At 50.9% G+C, this 15,710-nt stretch overlaps 7 protein-coding genes across 7 annotated transcripts; 4 read left to right on the top strand and 3 right to left on the bottom strand.

The window, feature by feature from the left end:
• Positions 1-1,038: 1,038 nt before the first annotated feature.
• Positions 1,039-2,332, top strand: J4E83_004482 (uncharacterized protein; the record flags this gene model as incomplete). Its single annotated transcript, XM_049331411.1, has 5 exons — positions 1,039-1,194; positions 1,248-1,352; positions 1,406-1,583; positions 1,719-1,836; positions 1,891-2,332. 5 exons carry the CDS (start codon positions 1,039-1,041, stop codon positions 2,330-2,332), a joined length of 999 nt encoding a protein of 332 aa, XP_049189185.1.
• A 784-nt stretch (positions 2,333-3,116) lies between these two features.
• On the top strand, positions 3,117-4,457 carry J4E83_004481 (uncharacterized protein; the record flags this gene model as incomplete). Its single annotated transcript, XM_049331410.1, has 1 exon — positions 3,117-4,457. The coding sequence occupies one exon, from the start codon at positions 3,117-3,119 to the stop codon at positions 4,455-4,457; it is 1,341 nt and encodes a 446-aa protein (XP_049189184.1).
• A 477-nt stretch (positions 4,458-4,934) lies between these two features.
• J4E83_004480 (uncharacterized protein) lies at positions 4,935-5,894 on the top strand (the record flags this gene model as incomplete). The annotated part of the gene is made up of 2 exons (XM_049331409.1): positions 4,935-5,192; positions 5,244-5,894. 2 exons carry the CDS (start codon positions 4,935-4,937, stop codon positions 5,892-5,894), a joined length of 909 nt encoding a protein of 302 aa, XP_049189183.1.
• Positions 5,895-6,911: 1,017 nt separating this feature from the next.
• Positions 6,912-8,147, bottom strand: J4E83_004479 (uncharacterized protein; the record flags this gene model as incomplete). The annotated part of the gene is made up of 1 exon (XM_049331408.1): positions 6,912-8,147. One exon carries the CDS (start codon positions 8,145-8,147, stop codon positions 6,912-6,914), a length of 1,236 nt encoding a protein of 411 aa, XP_049189182.1.
• Positions 8,148-10,073: 1,926 nt separating this feature from the next.
• Positions 10,074-10,938, bottom strand: J4E83_004478 (uncharacterized protein; the record flags this gene model as incomplete). The annotated part of the gene is made up of 2 exons (XM_049331407.1): positions 10,074-10,603; positions 10,653-10,938. The coding sequence occupies 2 exons, from the start codon at positions 10,936-10,938 to the stop codon at positions 10,074-10,076; spliced, it is 816 nt and encodes a 271-aa protein (XP_049189181.1).
• A 669-nt stretch (positions 10,939-11,607) lies between these two features.
• On the bottom strand, positions 11,608-12,436 carry J4E83_004477 (uncharacterized protein; the record flags this gene model as incomplete). Its single annotated transcript, XM_049331406.1, has 3 exons — positions 11,608-11,958; positions 12,013-12,245; positions 12,304-12,436. The coding sequence occupies 3 exons, from the start codon at positions 12,434-12,436 to the stop codon at positions 11,608-11,610; spliced, it is 717 nt and encodes a 238-aa protein (XP_049189180.1).
• Positions 12,437-14,065: 1,629 nt separating this feature from the next.
• J4E83_004476 (uncharacterized protein) lies at positions 14,066-15,596 on the top strand (the record flags this gene model as incomplete). The annotated part of the gene is made up of 2 exons (XM_049331405.1): positions 14,066-14,377; positions 14,946-15,596. 2 exons carry the CDS (start codon positions 14,066-14,068, stop codon positions 15,594-15,596), a joined length of 963 nt encoding a protein of 320 aa, XP_049189179.1.
• Positions 15,597-15,710: the final 114 nt, after the last annotated feature.

Raw genomic sequence — 15,710 nt, 5'->3', positions numbered from 1 at the left:
GCAAAATACAGAAAGGAAGAGGATAATATGCAGACATAATCGGGGCCCTTGCGCATCAGCTCGAGCTCATGCAAGAGCGCACTGATTTGGAACAGTCATGGGCTGGCATTGTGAGGCTACCCGTGTTCTGGGCCCAGAAACATCATCTCAAACGAAATCTGAGAAGCTGCCGGAGATTTACAAGGAACACAGCGAGCTCGGGATGGACTTCGTACGGGGCCCGTTTTTTTCATCGCAGGGAAGGATTCCGCTCGTAGCAAGCCAACCGCGACCTTGAAGCTGCTCAATCAACATCATAACACACTCGCGCGACTACGCATCTATCAGTCAAGATCCGAAGCGTGATGGTAATCGCCTGAACCAGGTGACCACCCAACTTTACTGCCGTCTTGGGACGAACATTTTCTAATCAGGCAGTCTGAGCGTGGCGCCGGCCAGTGTTGGAACCGAGCCCATGGGCGGACCAGCTGTAAGACCCACTTAAGCTAGCAACGGCCCGACAGGGGAAGAAAATCACGACACCTGCCACCCATGTACCGGTCACTAGGGGTCACCAACGCCTCGCGGGTACTTCGACGATTTAGATGGATAGCAAGTCTGGTACGCATAAGGCTTCTTTGATGCGGGTAGCTCCTCTTCACGACGCCGCAGCCCATAGTGGGACCATGCTCCATTGATGCTCGCTTCCACAAAGCAACGTGTCGGAGAAAACGTAAACAATTCGGACCACGCGGCAGTCCTATACACTAAGCTATTCCCGAGGGCATCCTCCGCGGACAGTTGACACATTAGATCCGATCTAGACGAAGCCCTTTACGTCTAGCGCCCGCGACCTTAGGACGTAACACGAGGGCCCTGTTTGCACGGCTCACGATCCACGACATGAGTCGACAGAAAATTGGGGTTCTCCTGTGGTACAGTGGTAGAGATGAAACGTCCAATATATGTCATCTGGCGAGCTGCCACCGGTCTCATGTTCGTCATCTGCTTGCTTCATTTCTCGGTCTCTGATACGTTTGTCAACATTGCGCAAGGAACATGACGACTGTCGAAGTGGCCAGAGATGGAGTGGCGTTGTTGTACTGCGCAATCATATTGCTCGTGTTGAGTTGGATCGTCTTCTCCATGAGAGTCGGGGTACGGATGTGGAGGAAAGCGTGGGGCATGGATGACTACTTCATGCTCGTCGGAACTGTAAGTGCCCAGCACCACCAGCATGTGATAAGCCAACTGATAGTTCATTGCAGATTCTCTTCTCAGTGACAGCTGCTCTTTGCATCGTCTGTTGCCACTATGGCTCTGGACAGTTCGCACGAGAGCTGCCCACGGTGACAATATCCAAAGGAACAAAGGTACATACTCCCTATCGACGAAATGCTATAGAGTCCATACTCACTGTGTTCAGCTCTTTTACATCGCAGAGTACTTCTACGCAGTCAGCGCCATGTTCGTCAAAATCAGTGTTGCAGTAGCGCTTCTGCGCATCGCTGTTGGTCGTCGCTTCTTCACATGGGCTTTATGGGCGCTGATAGGTGCTACCATGGTTGCTGCTCTAGTCTTCTGCATAGGAATTGCAAATATCTGTGAGTTGACTTGTTCTACAAGTAGGAAATATTGTCGCTAACGTTTTGCTGGCCATCCGATCAACACGCTATGGGGTGAATCTAATGGCACCTGCAACCTTCAGCTCAATACGAATGTCAGTCTATTCTACTCAGCCATCGAGATCACTGCAGACTTTAGTCTCTCGATCATGCCGGCTATTCTGCTTTGGAATGTCCAGATGAAGGGAGCTGTGAAAGCTTCAGTTGCTGTCATGCTTGCGCTCGCTTCTTTGTAAGGCCTTGACGATCCCTCATGCTATGGTATCAAGAACTAATCCTGACTCAGTGCCTCATGTGCTACCATCGTCCGCCTCAAGTACCTCACACTCTACAGTGACCCTGGCGAGTTCATGTACAGTACGGGCAAAATCGGCTTCTGGTCCTTGACCGAAGTCGGCATTGGCCTCATCGCCGGTTCGCTACCTCCTCTTCGCCCTCTCCTATCCCTGCGCATTAGGGTATCCGCCGGCTCCAATACTCCTGATGCATCTGGCGGACAAGCATACCAATCTGGAATAAACAATCGGCAGCCCACCTCGCGCTCCCGCGTGATAGCCATGGACACGTTCCAGACCTTGGGCGACAACGACGAGGCCGATAATAGTGATGGAGACTCTCAGAAGAATATCATAAAGGAGACGAAGTTCACAGTAACTTCGGTCATTGCTGGAGGTCCTCGAGACCCGGGGCCTATGGCTTGGGATCGTAAGGAAGGAAGCAACGTCTGAGACTGTTTGCTTATGATGAGAACAAAGTGAAATGAGCGCGAGTCTTAGGTAGTAATAGCGAGCGCGGTAGACTCATGATATACTTTGTACACTTATCAGAGCCGGCGTGGAAAAGTGCAGGATAGACGTGTGACGGCTGCGGAGAAGGTTCATATCTGAACCACCGGCTAGACCAGAAAGATCTCGGTGTCTTCCAAGCTCATAGGTTGTGTTGATCGTACGTTCTACGTTCGAACGGGAACCGTAGACCTATGTAGTCCGCCCAGATAGTGCACCTCGGCGTAGTTGCTATGTGTGGTTGTGTATTTGCCGCAGGCTCGATAGAGGCATCAGTATTATCCTAGCAACAGGAAAGTTCTGCTCAAACAACAGCTGCAGGCCGATTACCAGACAATATCTCAGGCGTGTGGGGCGTGTAGATAATTTGTCGTTGAGTAAGAAGTCTTGGCAGACGGTCTCTTGTATTACCTAAAGAAGTTAGTAGAAGCGAAGTGAGTGAGTTGTTGGCCGTCGCAAATGATCGTGAAGGTCATAAGAACGCGTGTAGGGCGTCTAGTTTCGGCGATAAGCGTGCTAGCTACGTCAGGCCGCCTCAACCCGAACCCCACCACTTTGACCTACACGGCAGTCGAAAGCAGCAGCACAATCCCCAAGATACATAATGAAGGCCGCCACGGTATCCAGACGCTGCTTGTCAGCTCCACGCAACCTCGTACCCACTCTTCCGCGACACGCCCCAACCCCTCGACGACCGTTCTCTACTACACGACCAGCGTCTTCCGAGATGGATACAGCAGCATTTGGCGAACAGCACATTGCAAAGGGCATTGGCCGCCTCACCAAGCATGTCTTTGAAGATGGAAAGGGCACATTCATCACCACGGACAAGGGCGTCAAGCTGCTTGACATGACGGCCGGCATTGGTGTTGTGAACCTTGGTCACTGCCACCCCAAAGTCAGCGCTGCCGCAGCGGCACAATGCAACAAGATCACACACGCCCAAGTCAACATTGGCTTCAGCTCCGCACAGATCGCTCTTCTCAAAGAGCTGATTCCGATACTTCCCCACGAATCGCTCGATACCGTCTTCTTCTGGAATTCGGGTGCAGAGGCCGTTGAAGCAGCCGTCAAACTTGCCCGTGCCGCGACGAAGAAGCCGAACATCATCGTCATGCAGGGCTCATACCACGGCCGCACGAACGCGACAGCCTCGATGACGCGATCCAAGACTATCTACGGCGAAGGCCATGGACCTCTGATGGGTGGCGTCTTTGCGTCCGCATTTCCATACTACAGCCAGTTCGGCATGTCTCCAGACACACCGAAGGAGCAGCTCGTGAGCCAGGCACTGCTCCAATTGAAGCTTACCTTGCAGCAGCAGACGTCTCCCGCAGATACCGCAGCTGTCATTCTGGAGCCCGTTCTTGGTGAGGGAGGTTATGTCCCAGCACCACCCGAGTTCCTACATGGCGTCAGGCAGATTTGCGATGAGCACAACGTCCTTTTTATCGCTGACGAGGTCCAATCTGGTATGGGCCGCACGGGACACATGTGGTTTGTGCAGGAGTCTGGTGTACGACCAGATATTCTCATCTTCGCAAAGGGCATTGCGAACGGGTTCCCTCTATCCGGTATTGCGAGCAGTAAGAAGCTCATGGATCTCCAAAAACCAGGATCCATGGGTGGCACATATGCGGGTAATGCAGTCGCATGCGCCGCCGCAACAGCCACAGTCAAAGCATTCCACGAGGAGAAGATTTTGGACAACGTCGCCGCGCGCTCCAAGCAGATCTTCTCGTTCCTCCGCGATCTCAAAGCTTCTGGCACCAAGGCCGGTAACTTGATCGAAGATGTTCGCGGATCGGGTCTCATGGTCGGTGTCCAGTTTGCAAACCCAGAACTACAACGCGACTCATCGAATACTGCTGCACAACATGCTCAGAGCCAGCCACAAATTGCGCCCAAGATTGTGCAGGAATGCGTCAAGCGAGACATGCTTCTCCTCAGCACTTCGGTGTTCGACGTACTGAGATTCATTCCGCCACTCACAATCAGCGAGGAGGAGCTGAGCCAGGCTTGTAACATCTTCAAGGAGTCCCTGGAGGCTGTCGCGAAGGAGATGTAAATGTCTTTGGCTTGTTGATATGATGCACGCCATGTTGGGAAGTTAAGATCGATTTTTTCTAGCAGATATATACCCTTTTTCGCGCTTTGATGTGCGGCCAGTCACAGAACAGTCACTCAGTTATTGATGCATCCTTTGCTTGAACGATGCGACGGAGCTGCGACCGGATAGAAGTTGGGCAGATCGATCCCGTAAGCCGCCTCGCGTTCGCTGTTCGGAAGGCCGAACACCAATCAGCGGCGTTCGCCTCAGCTGCTGCCAGAAGCGGGCGAACAACCCGCCGACTCGCACGGTCGCGGTGCGCAACACCATGTGTACGAGCAATGCTAAGCAGAGCTGGATTTCGCATATGTCAATAGACATAGCAGAACGATTTGTTCATAAAAGATGCAAGAATCACTCAACTCTCAATCGAACACAGTCGCAACCTTCTTCTCTTTCTCCTGACCATACTAAATAATATCCGATTAGCCCTCAATGGCTCTCAGAGCAGTCCTCGTCACAGGTGCGACTGGTAAACAAGGTGGTTCAGTCGTTGATGCCTTGCTCAAAGCGAACGCACCCTACGAAATCCTAGCAGTCACCCGGGACGCCCAGTCGTCATCCTCCAAGAAGCTCGAAAAGAAGTCGTCGAGGATCAAACTCGTCACTGGAAACCTCGATGCAGCCGACGAGATGTTCAAGGCAGCGAGAGAGTCCACCAAGATGCCCATTTGGGGAGTCTTTAGTGTTCAGGTGAGCATGTTTCCAGCAATGACAGTCGAGCTTTACTGAATCCTCGTACAGGCGCTCGGAAAGAATGAAGAGAAGCAAGGAAAGGACCTTGTAGATGCTTCTATCAAGAACGGTGTATCGCACTTTGTCTTCTCTTCTGCGGATCGAGGCGGTGCAAAATCAGACTCGGATCCGACAACCGTCCCCCACTTCATCACGAAACATAATATCGAGCAACACCTCTTCTCCGAATCCAAGAAAGGCAACATGACATATACCGTACTGCGACCCGTAGCATTTTACGAGAATCTGACTCCAGAATTCTTCGGCAAGGTGTTTACAACGAGTTGGGCGATCAAGCTGCCAAAGGAGAAACCTCTACAACTTATCAGTACTAGTGACATTGGGTTCTTCGCCGCCCAAGCGTTCCTCAAGCACGATACTCCAGTATACCAAAACAAGGGTATGTCGTTAGCAGGAGAGTCGCTTTCGTTCCAGCAATTCAAGGGAATCTTCGAAAAGCAGACGGGTGAAAAGCTTCCGATGACGTACCGATCTGTCGCCGGGGCGTTGTGCTGGATGTCGAAAGAGCTTGGGTACATGTTCGATTGGTTTCGAGAGAAGGGATTTGGCGCGGATATTGAGGAGTGCAAGAGGATGAATCCGGAGATGAAGGGGTTTGAGACTTGGCTTGGAACGGAGAGTTCGTGGAGGAAAGGCTGAAGGACAATGAATGTAGACGTGGGATGGCAAACTTGATTTAGCCAAATACATGATATGTTCTTATTATGAATTGTAGTACATCTCAATCGATCGTAAACATTATCGAAATAATTCGGACAGCCAGCTTAAGAAGCAAGACATCCTACTCGGTCGACCTTCGCGGTACTAGAGTCTCGACGCTTCTCTTCCGGCTAACCTCATTCCTTCCTCTCCGTCAACAAGTACGCACCACCCTTCTCCTCCCCTGCCACCATTGCCGCCAATCGCCGCCTTGAAATTAGCTTTCGCGTACTCCAGAACTTCGGCATCGAAACTTCCAGGCTGGAGCCATACAGCAGGAATTCCAGCCTCTTTCGCCTCTTTGAGCAACTGCTTCGTCACTGTAGGTGGCGTAATGACTGACAGAGAATAGCTGGATGCTGGTGGGTCCTGAAGAGCTGTCGGCGAAGGCACGGTTGTGTGGGCACGGTTCAAGACGGTGACACTTGAATTCCGCGGGTTCAAAGGCGTTGCGGGGAGGGAGTGCTGGAGATACCATGCGAATACTGTGATATCGGATTAGACATGACGGGAATGAGGTAAGACTGGAAGAGGACATCTTAGCGTACTCTTGTGTCCGTATTTGTGTGGGTCGGAAGACGCGCCGGCGACAGCAAACCGCGGGCTCGAGAAGAAGATTTTCAGTGCTGCTTCCATTTCTGCGTCGCGCTTTTGGCCTCGCGTTGTCGGCATCTGAATGTTCTATGTATTGGAGGGTATTTGTGGTAATTATGAGGGGCTGCATTGTAATGGTGAAGGGTACCAGGCTAGAGGGTGCCTTATCGATAACGCTCTAGAGCCGAGGCACGCGTCGCGTCATCTTCTGCGCTTGCATTGGTGGCATCTTTGCTACGCGCGCCGTGTTGCTCCTGCGTTTATCAGCATGCTCACACCATGAGATTTCGTGGTGCTCTCCGACAATGCGCGTCATTTCTGGGTTTGCATGATTCCTACATCTATCGAATTCTGATAAGGACACTAACATATTGCAGCGGCAAAGCGATGTGAAAGCTCCAAGGAGACGCGCGGGATCTCGACACTCATCAAAGACTCGTGGATTGAGTCATTCCTCTGCCACTCGGCCTTTCTTTCCTCTCTTGGACCTGTCACATTGAGGCCCTCACTCCGCTCTTCGACGCTTCCTTCGCTTCTTTGCTCCTCCATACCTTGTTCCTCGTCCTGAGATTCCTCGGCTTGCTCTGCTTCCTTCACCATCTCGGCCGCTGCGGGAGCTCGGAGCACAGGGTGTTCCTTGTTGGATATATCGATTACTGCCAGAAGATCTCCCTTTTGCGTTCGCGGATAATCATCGCACGCGCCCTGCCACTGTCCGGCTCCGACGGCCTCGTGTGCAAGCCGCTGTAGCTGCAGTGTATCGTTTGTGACCCACTCAATACTGGAAAATGGCTTTTTCCGCTGCAGACGCGCAGCAACAGACGGTAGACAGGCAGCGATAAGCATGATGAGGCTTCCGATGGAAAACATCAATATAAGGCCGAGCACGTTGAACGAAGTATAGGAGTCGCTTCTGATCTTCTGACTACCACAGAGTGCTCGTGCTTCCGGAGACGTGGGCGCTGAAAAGAATGGCACAGCCTCTGGGACAACTGGACCAGTCGCTTGCTCGAGTATGGCTCGTTGTAAGTCGGCCATCGTGAATTTGAACCAATGCTCCAGCTCCAGCTCCCACTGATTGTCTGGTAAACCACCCTGCCCACTATTTGAGACATAATCACTCGCAAGAAGCGATCCGCCCTTGAGCTGTTTGACGAGTTCATGGAAGCCACCGGCCATATCCCTGATGGCGCGTAAGGACCAAAGGAATCTCTCAGAATCTTTGGGCTGTGGAAAGAGTGTTGAGGAGGCTATTCTTGTGGCCTCAAATATGCCATTCAGCGGCGTACAGTTTTCGACTTCTTCTAAGGATGGCCGGCAAAATTGGTATTGCTGAACACATGCTAGTGCTCTAATTGGCAGCTCGGTAGCGTAAGAAGTCAGGTTCCCAAACTTCTGACCGCGGTTGACCACCTTGTCGAGAGCTTCAAACCATAAGTCGGTGACGGGTTCGAGATACCTGATATCCTTCATCTGAAGGAAGTACACACCGAGGTCTGCGTCAGGAACTTCCAGTTCCTGGATTGGCCGCCAGGCATCGTTTGAAAAGACTTCGTCGTTGCTGATAACGTTGTAGCGTGTGACGGCACTTGTACGCATGTTTAGTTGTAGAAGTATTTGATCGACGAGAAGGACTTACGAAACCGAGTACTCGCTTCCTAAAGGTCCTCGATGAGTGTTCGCATCAGCAAACTGAAGAGTGCACTCAAGGTCGTTGCTTTCACAGAAACCTTCATTATAGTGTCCATACAGGAACTGAACACTCCACTGGGGTTGCGTTGAATTTCTGTATGTGTACCCCTCGCCGCGTATTGGGGCACATTCGTTAACGGTTCGATAGAGAAATCTTGAGGAAGGTGGCGAATTGATACCTAGATCAGAGTGACTATTCAGGAACCCAGAATCCAAACGGAGGGCCGCTGTCGGAGAATGACATATCTTGCTTTTGCCCGGGAAGGGGCAAGAAATGCCAGTCGTGACCGTCACAGGGAGGGTATCTCGGACAAATTTGCGGCAGCTATCTGCTGACCCCGACTTCCTATAGCAAACTGACTCATAGTTGGCGCTTGCTCTGGTCCTACTGGCAATATACGATTGAGCTACGCGGTAGTTTTGTCCGGTGAACAGGGAACTGTTCAACGTAGCACACCTGTCACCAACGAGAAGAACCTCGCCACCCCTCGTAGTGGCTACTCGCGAAGAGAATACTCCGGCTGTGCTGAAAGCGCAAAAGGTCGCTAAGCTGAGGACTAGTGGTAATGACACCGATCTGAGTAAAGCGGGCGGAACCACCACCTTCCGCCAGGCCCAAGACATTCTTGATAGTCTCCAAAAAGCCGCTGTACTGGTCTCGGAGTTGCGAAGTATCGCTTGCTTTTGGTGGTATAATGCACTTTGTGGTATCTTTCGACTTATGTTCTGATGGATGGCGAATGAGACGATGGTCCAGAAACAGGTTCCAGTAAACGTAGTGAACAGCGCAAGGAAAGCGATGAGCAGACCGCCATTTTGAATAGTAGTCGTGAGTGTGAGGCCGGCTATCGAGCCATGAGACCAATTTGTCCAGACTCCAAGGTAAACTGACTCGTATTCGGATGCCATGGTATCTAGGTGACGTTTTAGGGTGACAAATATTATCTTGGAGATGTACAATAGATATACAGGGTCTTGTTAACGATTGGAAGTAGGTTATTGGTAATAGTATGCAGTGTTTTTGTGGAAGGTATGTGTCTAGCTATCGAAGCAGATTGTAAAGAGTTGTGCATCGCCAGAACACGATAAAGTACGCAATGCAGCTCATAACTTTGCTACCTGCTGTCTCTTCTATATTTAACGGACGAGATAGCGTCTGATAGAGCGGTTGCGCGAACACACTTGTCGTTAAGATGCTTCCACGGTGTAGAACGAACCATTGGAAAGGTAGAAGCGACTTGCAGCGAGGCGCAGTTTGTTGCGATGATAGCATTAGCTGTATTGGGTAGTAGGCCAGAGCTAAGATCATAGGTTTGTGCTCTTCGAAGTGGGGGCGGGGAACGCGGAGAGATAAGAGGACGAAGGCACAAGGCTAAGCAGCGAAAGTCTCACTGCTTTTCCCACACGAAGATACAGACGTCAACTGTATGGGCTACATATTCCACATTACCTGCGATTTAATGCAGTGGTAAATCTTGGGAGGTTTCTTCACCGCACAATTCCATCGAGTTTCAGCTCATGAGGTTCAAAGGCCTTGGACACCGTGGCAATGGCGCCTGCGGATGGGTCAGCCTTCCCTGGATACACAGCATCATGCATATTATTATAAGCTATGCTGTAACACGAAGACGGAGGAGGAGTCGACACATGCACGAAAGGTTGATTTAAAATAGCCCCAGAGAATGAAAGGGTGCTCCCATGAAAACAATACTGGCATAGGGACCGTCTTCATTTGGGGGCTGAAAATTAGCAAACCATGGACTGATACCGAGAATAGTAGATCTGCGAATGTTGTGCGACAGCCGACGGCCTATCATACCGCAGATAGCGCAGCTACCAAGGCTGCACACCATCCTTGTTGATAACTTTGCCGCTATCTTCGTCTCTGTTCCCTTCCACAACATCCTTGATGAACACGCCCCCAATACTTGGGTCGCCCGCACCCCATTTCTTCAACATTTCCGGCCCCATGCCTCCCAATCCCGTAGCCAGAAATCCGGGGCTGATGCCAAAGACCTTGACACCATCGACGCTAAGGCTTTGTGTCCAGTCTAGCATCATCATGTTCATCCCAGCCTTGCTGGAGCGATAAGCTGTTTGGGCCATGGATGGTGGCTTGGGCCAGCCCTTTGGTGGCGGTGCGTTCATGAGCTTGGAATTGAAGCTACTGGAAGAGGTTTCGAGGGGAGACAGGCCAGAAGTCACGAAGAGAAGCCTAGGGTGCTTGGAGGCTATCAACAGGGGTGCGAAAATATGGGTCACTACTTGGGTGGAAGTGACGTTAAGGGAGTAGCTTCTGTCCCAAGCTACGCGGATGCCTTTGGGGCTAGGGTCCTTCCGCATAACGGCATCAAAAGATCCGCCTACCACACATCAGTCTACTGCACTGCAGAGAATAAAGGAAATATATACCGGCATTGTTGACCAGCGAGTCAAGATGACCATATTTGCTCTCTATGTTCTTGAAAGCGTTTTCGATGGACGCATCGTCCTCAATGTCGATCTGAACGGGGACGATATCTGATTTGGACTCTGAGACTTCACCTTTAAGCTTGGAGATGGCATCGTCGGCTTTTTCGAGAGAGCGGCTACCCATCAGGATGGTGTGTGGTTGTGGCGAAGCATAAAGAGCCTTTACGGTCTCGTAACCAATGCCAGTGTTGCCGCCCGTGATGAAGACGATCGAAGAGTCGGCCATTTTGGTTCCGATGTTGTGATGCTGGCTCGAGTATCGACACAAGTATATATATTCTTGCGAAAAGTGTCACCGTTGTTTCGTTGTTGTCAGCTTTGTCCCCTCTTTATACGTAGGCAGCCGAAGAACCTCATGGGCTTCCTCGCCCGGAGTTAGGAAGGCGTCGCCCGGAGTTAAAGCCCCCCCGCATCGCGCTCAATCACTCCACGCGTGAGCTTGATACCTGCATTGAGAAAAATATCGATACGCAAAACGTCACTAGTAGATGTGATAAGTCGATCGCACGGTGAGGTGATGACGTTGCCGCCGACATGGATGTTGGACAGCTGGCAATCCGCGATCCCGGAGTTAGCACTGTCCATAGCACTCCATTTGAGCAGCGCATTGAATCGTCTATCCACTGACAAACCAGTATTTAAAACGGACTGTATTAAGAATACACTGAGGGTGATTGACTTGTTTCCTACATTACTACCTGCGATTGAAACATCTCATGTTGGAAAGAGTTCCCGAATGACCATACCCTATGTAAACGACAATCTACATCACGCGCGCGTAGAAGGCACAAGGCCAGGAATTGAACACAAACATTCAGCAGCCACAGCCTAAAAAATATACGATCAAAGAGATGGCAGGAATTCAGCTGCTCACCTTCCGAGTGTCTAAACAGGCTCATCCATTTTGATGACTTCCGTCATTGCTGAAATTGCTGATAAAAACGACCAGGACGGCGCAGTATGCGGCACTGGCCGCAAAAAGCTCGTGGCGCTTCGCTTTTGTGAGCAAGCTCATGGCGGCTGAAAACAGCAATGTGAATACAACCAGGATCCCAACGGCATCGAAGGTGGAGTTACGATCACCCACCGACGTCAGCTTGTACATGGCGACAACCGGGAGTACCAGGAGGATGAAGATGATGAGTGTGATGATCAATCCGACGAGCTTCTCAATCCGAGACTGCGAATAGTAGTATAGACATTTATCATCTGTCTTCTCGCGGAGCTCCTTGGTCGCGAACAGTTTCTTGATGACAGGTTAGTCACGATGAGCAAAGGTATCGTAAAGAGCGGATATTACCTGAGTGAGAGGACCATGCATCTTACGTATGCACGTCTCAACCAGTCCGTCGAACCCGGACCACTCGCGGCCATGACGCAGCGAGACCAGGTCCTCACGACGCTTGATGAAATCTTCTTCAGGCTCATAGTTCAGCGGCTTGACGTTCCAGAACCAAGTCCGAAAGCTATGGTAGTCCCGGTTTGATGGCCGTTGGAAGGCGTTGAGATCACGGGCTTTGGCGAGTATATCGTCTGGGAGAAAGTCAGATCGCCACATCAATGCAGAGTAGTTGGTGGAGAGGTTACATACCATATGTGACAAGCTTGTGCTGTATAGTGCTTATGAGACCCTCCCGTACACTTTGCGTCTCCTCCCTCCTGGCTTGCTGGAGGTCGTCTTTTCGAGACATCAGACGAGCTCCATCCCCATTCTCCAAGTCCATCTCATCGAGATCTGTCAGCTGCTCCTCCAAACTCCGAAGTTCATCTTGGAGTTGAAGTATGACGCGGGCATGCAAATAAGTGAAGCCGCGATATATCGACCAGCTAGATTCACTTGATTGGAATGCGGCCTGGAGAGGGTACCCAAGCGAATAGCTTTTTACTTCGCACGATTAGCAAGACTAGATATCCGCAATCATTCGTGAAGACCTACGAGGTATAGTTTTAGTGCTGCGTATCTCCTTCTCCACCTCCGCTGGTGAAAGTTCGGATTCTTTTGAAGTCAGCGCAGTTAGGGACTCGATACTGTGGATGCTTTACCATGAAAATCTTCTGGTTTGGCGTCTTCAATCGGTATCGATATGTGCCCCGAGGATTGCGATTCGCTGCAAAGACTCGACTTTTCCAAACCGCTCCTACCTTGCGAACTCATCTTCGCTTCTGCCAGTGTAGTTAAATACCAGTTGAACGTGTCATCACAAAACTTTGATTAGAAGAAAGTTGTAGCAGATTGACTGCGGCAGTTTTCCGCTTTAATAGGTATGTTTGCTACGTGTTGAAGGACAACAGAGGGCGCACAGCTTAGGGCTGAGGCAGCCAACCGGGATACCTGATTACTGTGGCGCATTCTAGGTTCTTTTAGGCAAAATTGAAGAGACCGAATCATATCTCATGTCGGCTTGAGCTTGTTCTCCGAAAACCAGTTTTCACCTTCACTGTACAGCAGGCCTTTCCTGTCCTTCAACTTGTACTGCCATCGACTCTGGTGATAACGACGCTCAGAAACGGTGAACGCATCGAATTCGACACGCGTCACCTCTGTTCCGTCGATCATCACACGTTTGCTCACCCTCATGTTGACCTTGTCGTCTTCCTTGAAGCCTGCCTTGCGCTGATGGAATATGTCAGTGGCGCTCACTTTCAATTGAGCGAGCTCTGCGTACCCTATTGGAATCAAGATTAGTGATCGCCACCGACTTGCTCTGCTCGCTCTCGGGAATATCGTTCTAAGCACAGGTGGAGACCACCGGTCAGTGTGAAGCGCTCTAGTGATGACGATAATGAGGCTTTACCTGATCTGCCATGACCGGTCAATTTCTTGAACTCGATGGCTAGGCGTAATTGTTAGGTTCGGAATACAAGAAATCAGGCTGAGCAGCTGTAATTCGGGCGCAGCCGGCCTCTATTTAGACTGAGGCTCCCAAGGCATACAATGAGGAAGGCTGTGCAATGACAAACTCTATTTGAGCGAACTCACCGTTCCCCATATGCCATCTTTAAGCCTCATATCACATGTAGTTCAGCTGAACGATTGTCCGCATGACAGTTTGGTGGGGTCGGTGCGTTGTGGTTGGAGGACATATTTTGTGGCACAAGGGAGCGCCCGCTCAGCTTTGGGACAGCCAATGGATGAGCAAGCAGTCTGATAAGCAGTTCTCAGGCAAACATGCGATGTTGGGGCCGGCAAACGCCAACGTAAGCTGTCTCTAGTTGTTCCAATTCGTGTTTGCACCGCCGCTGGAGGTCCTTCAGAAGGAATCACAGCGACGAACGCAACGATAGGATAACATAAGAAGGGCGCCTCCTGATGGGTAGCCCTACAATCAGTAGTCTGATGTATCACCTGAGATATGGCTGCGCAACTTCAGTCAACTGCACGACCTGCGCATACCAAGACTACCGAGCCTTGCCAGAGCCCTAAGCCAATCAATCCTTCCCGGCAGAATTCTATCGTGGTACCAGTCACTGTTGACGATCTCACCTTCCTCGACCCGGGTGACGAAGAAGCCAAGAGGGAGCTGAACCGCGAGGCTGAGCGGCGCACATTGTTCCAAAATGTGTCGAATGGTGTACTTCAGATACCCAATGGTTATCGCAAGGTTGAAGTGCTGATAATACGTTGGGATGAGAGTGTCGACGAGTTCAAAGGCCACGAGCAAGAGGTGAGTCTGCGCATCATTCGAAGAAAATTGCCTAATTAAAGCGGCAGATTGGTCTCCTGAGAACGATTTTCACAACTGGCTTCGGGTTCGGATGTACCGTGAGAAGAATTCGGAACAGCCGGAATCCGCAGATCGACCTTAACCACCATATATTGACCCATGTGCACGAACACGACGGCGAAGACAATCTGCTGATTGTATACTACACGGGCCATGGTGTCCGTATCGAGGATGACAAGGGCTGCAGTCGACTGCAGTTATCTGCGTAGGTAGCCTGAGGAGTTCCAGCATTCGGTCATTAACACGTAGCAGGTCACGAAATTGGGATGAGAGCAGTGGCCATGCTTATGCTCCTACAGCATTCTGGGATGAAGCAGAAGCACCTCTCAAGTTACACGCAGCAGCTGATACACTAGCTATCTTGGATTGCTGCTCCGCGAGTACTGCTGCTGTGACCCATAAAGGCAGAAACGAAGAATTGCGAAACTATCAGTTGTTAGCGGCTTCTTCAGCAGACGAGTATACACGTGGGCCAGGACAAGAATCTTTTACTCATGCATTGTGTGAGTCGCTTCGCGAACTCTTATTCGAAGCAAAGGGTGGAACATTTCCAGTCATCAAACTGTGGGAAAGAATCAACACTAAGAGAACAACACAGGCCGCTCTGATGTGGGATCGCTTACAGCGATACAAACGTAATGTGGAGCTTGGACGACTCGATCCAAATCCAGAACGGGACGAGTCTTTTCGCAACGAAGAACCGGAAAAAGCCTCACTTGTTTTGCGCTTCTCGCTCAAAGAAGAGGCGCTCGGCAACTCTCAGGTTGAGATGCTTGCCCGACAGTTGCCCGCAGTCTTCAAGGAGGCCGGGGTTCTTGTGCGGCGAATGGAGTACGTGGAGCTTGAGCGACGAGACGATGCAGCGAAGGCTTTCCGCGCCGAACCTGGAAGACGGTATGATCCAGCGAAAGCTTTCCGTAAGGTAGTTCACCAGGTACAGGAAAACATTTCCAGCGACAAGATGGGTCATGGCGAGCATGAGAAACAGTCTGCGACACTTGAGCCAAGGAAGCGCAAAAGCTCGTACTCAGACACGCTTCTGGCACCTAAGAGAAATGCGAGAGAGAGCTCGCTCACGTCAGAGGAAGCCACCGATTCAGGCTTGTGCACGCCGCCGAAGAGACATACAAAGCCGGGGTCTGAGGCTCATAAGTGCTGAGGGATGTTGAAGGTACTGTGGTTGCATATTTTCATTGCCAGGGCTTGATCGAGCCTCAAGGGCGTCTGGAAGGTGCGCAATCCTTACTTCGAAGAATGTATCTGAATGCGCAAT

Source organism: Alternaria metachromatica (genome assembly GCF_023757995.1).
Source record: "Alternaria metachromatica strain BMP 0045 chromosome Unknown scaffold_8, whole genome shotgun sequence".
NCBI classification, from domain to species: domain Eukaryota; kingdom Fungi; phylum Ascomycota; class Dothideomycetes; order Pleosporales; family Pleosporaceae; genus Alternaria; species Alternaria metachromatica.
Note: the sequence above shows the minus strand (reverse complement) of the source record. Positions and strands in the feature narration are given on the sequence as shown.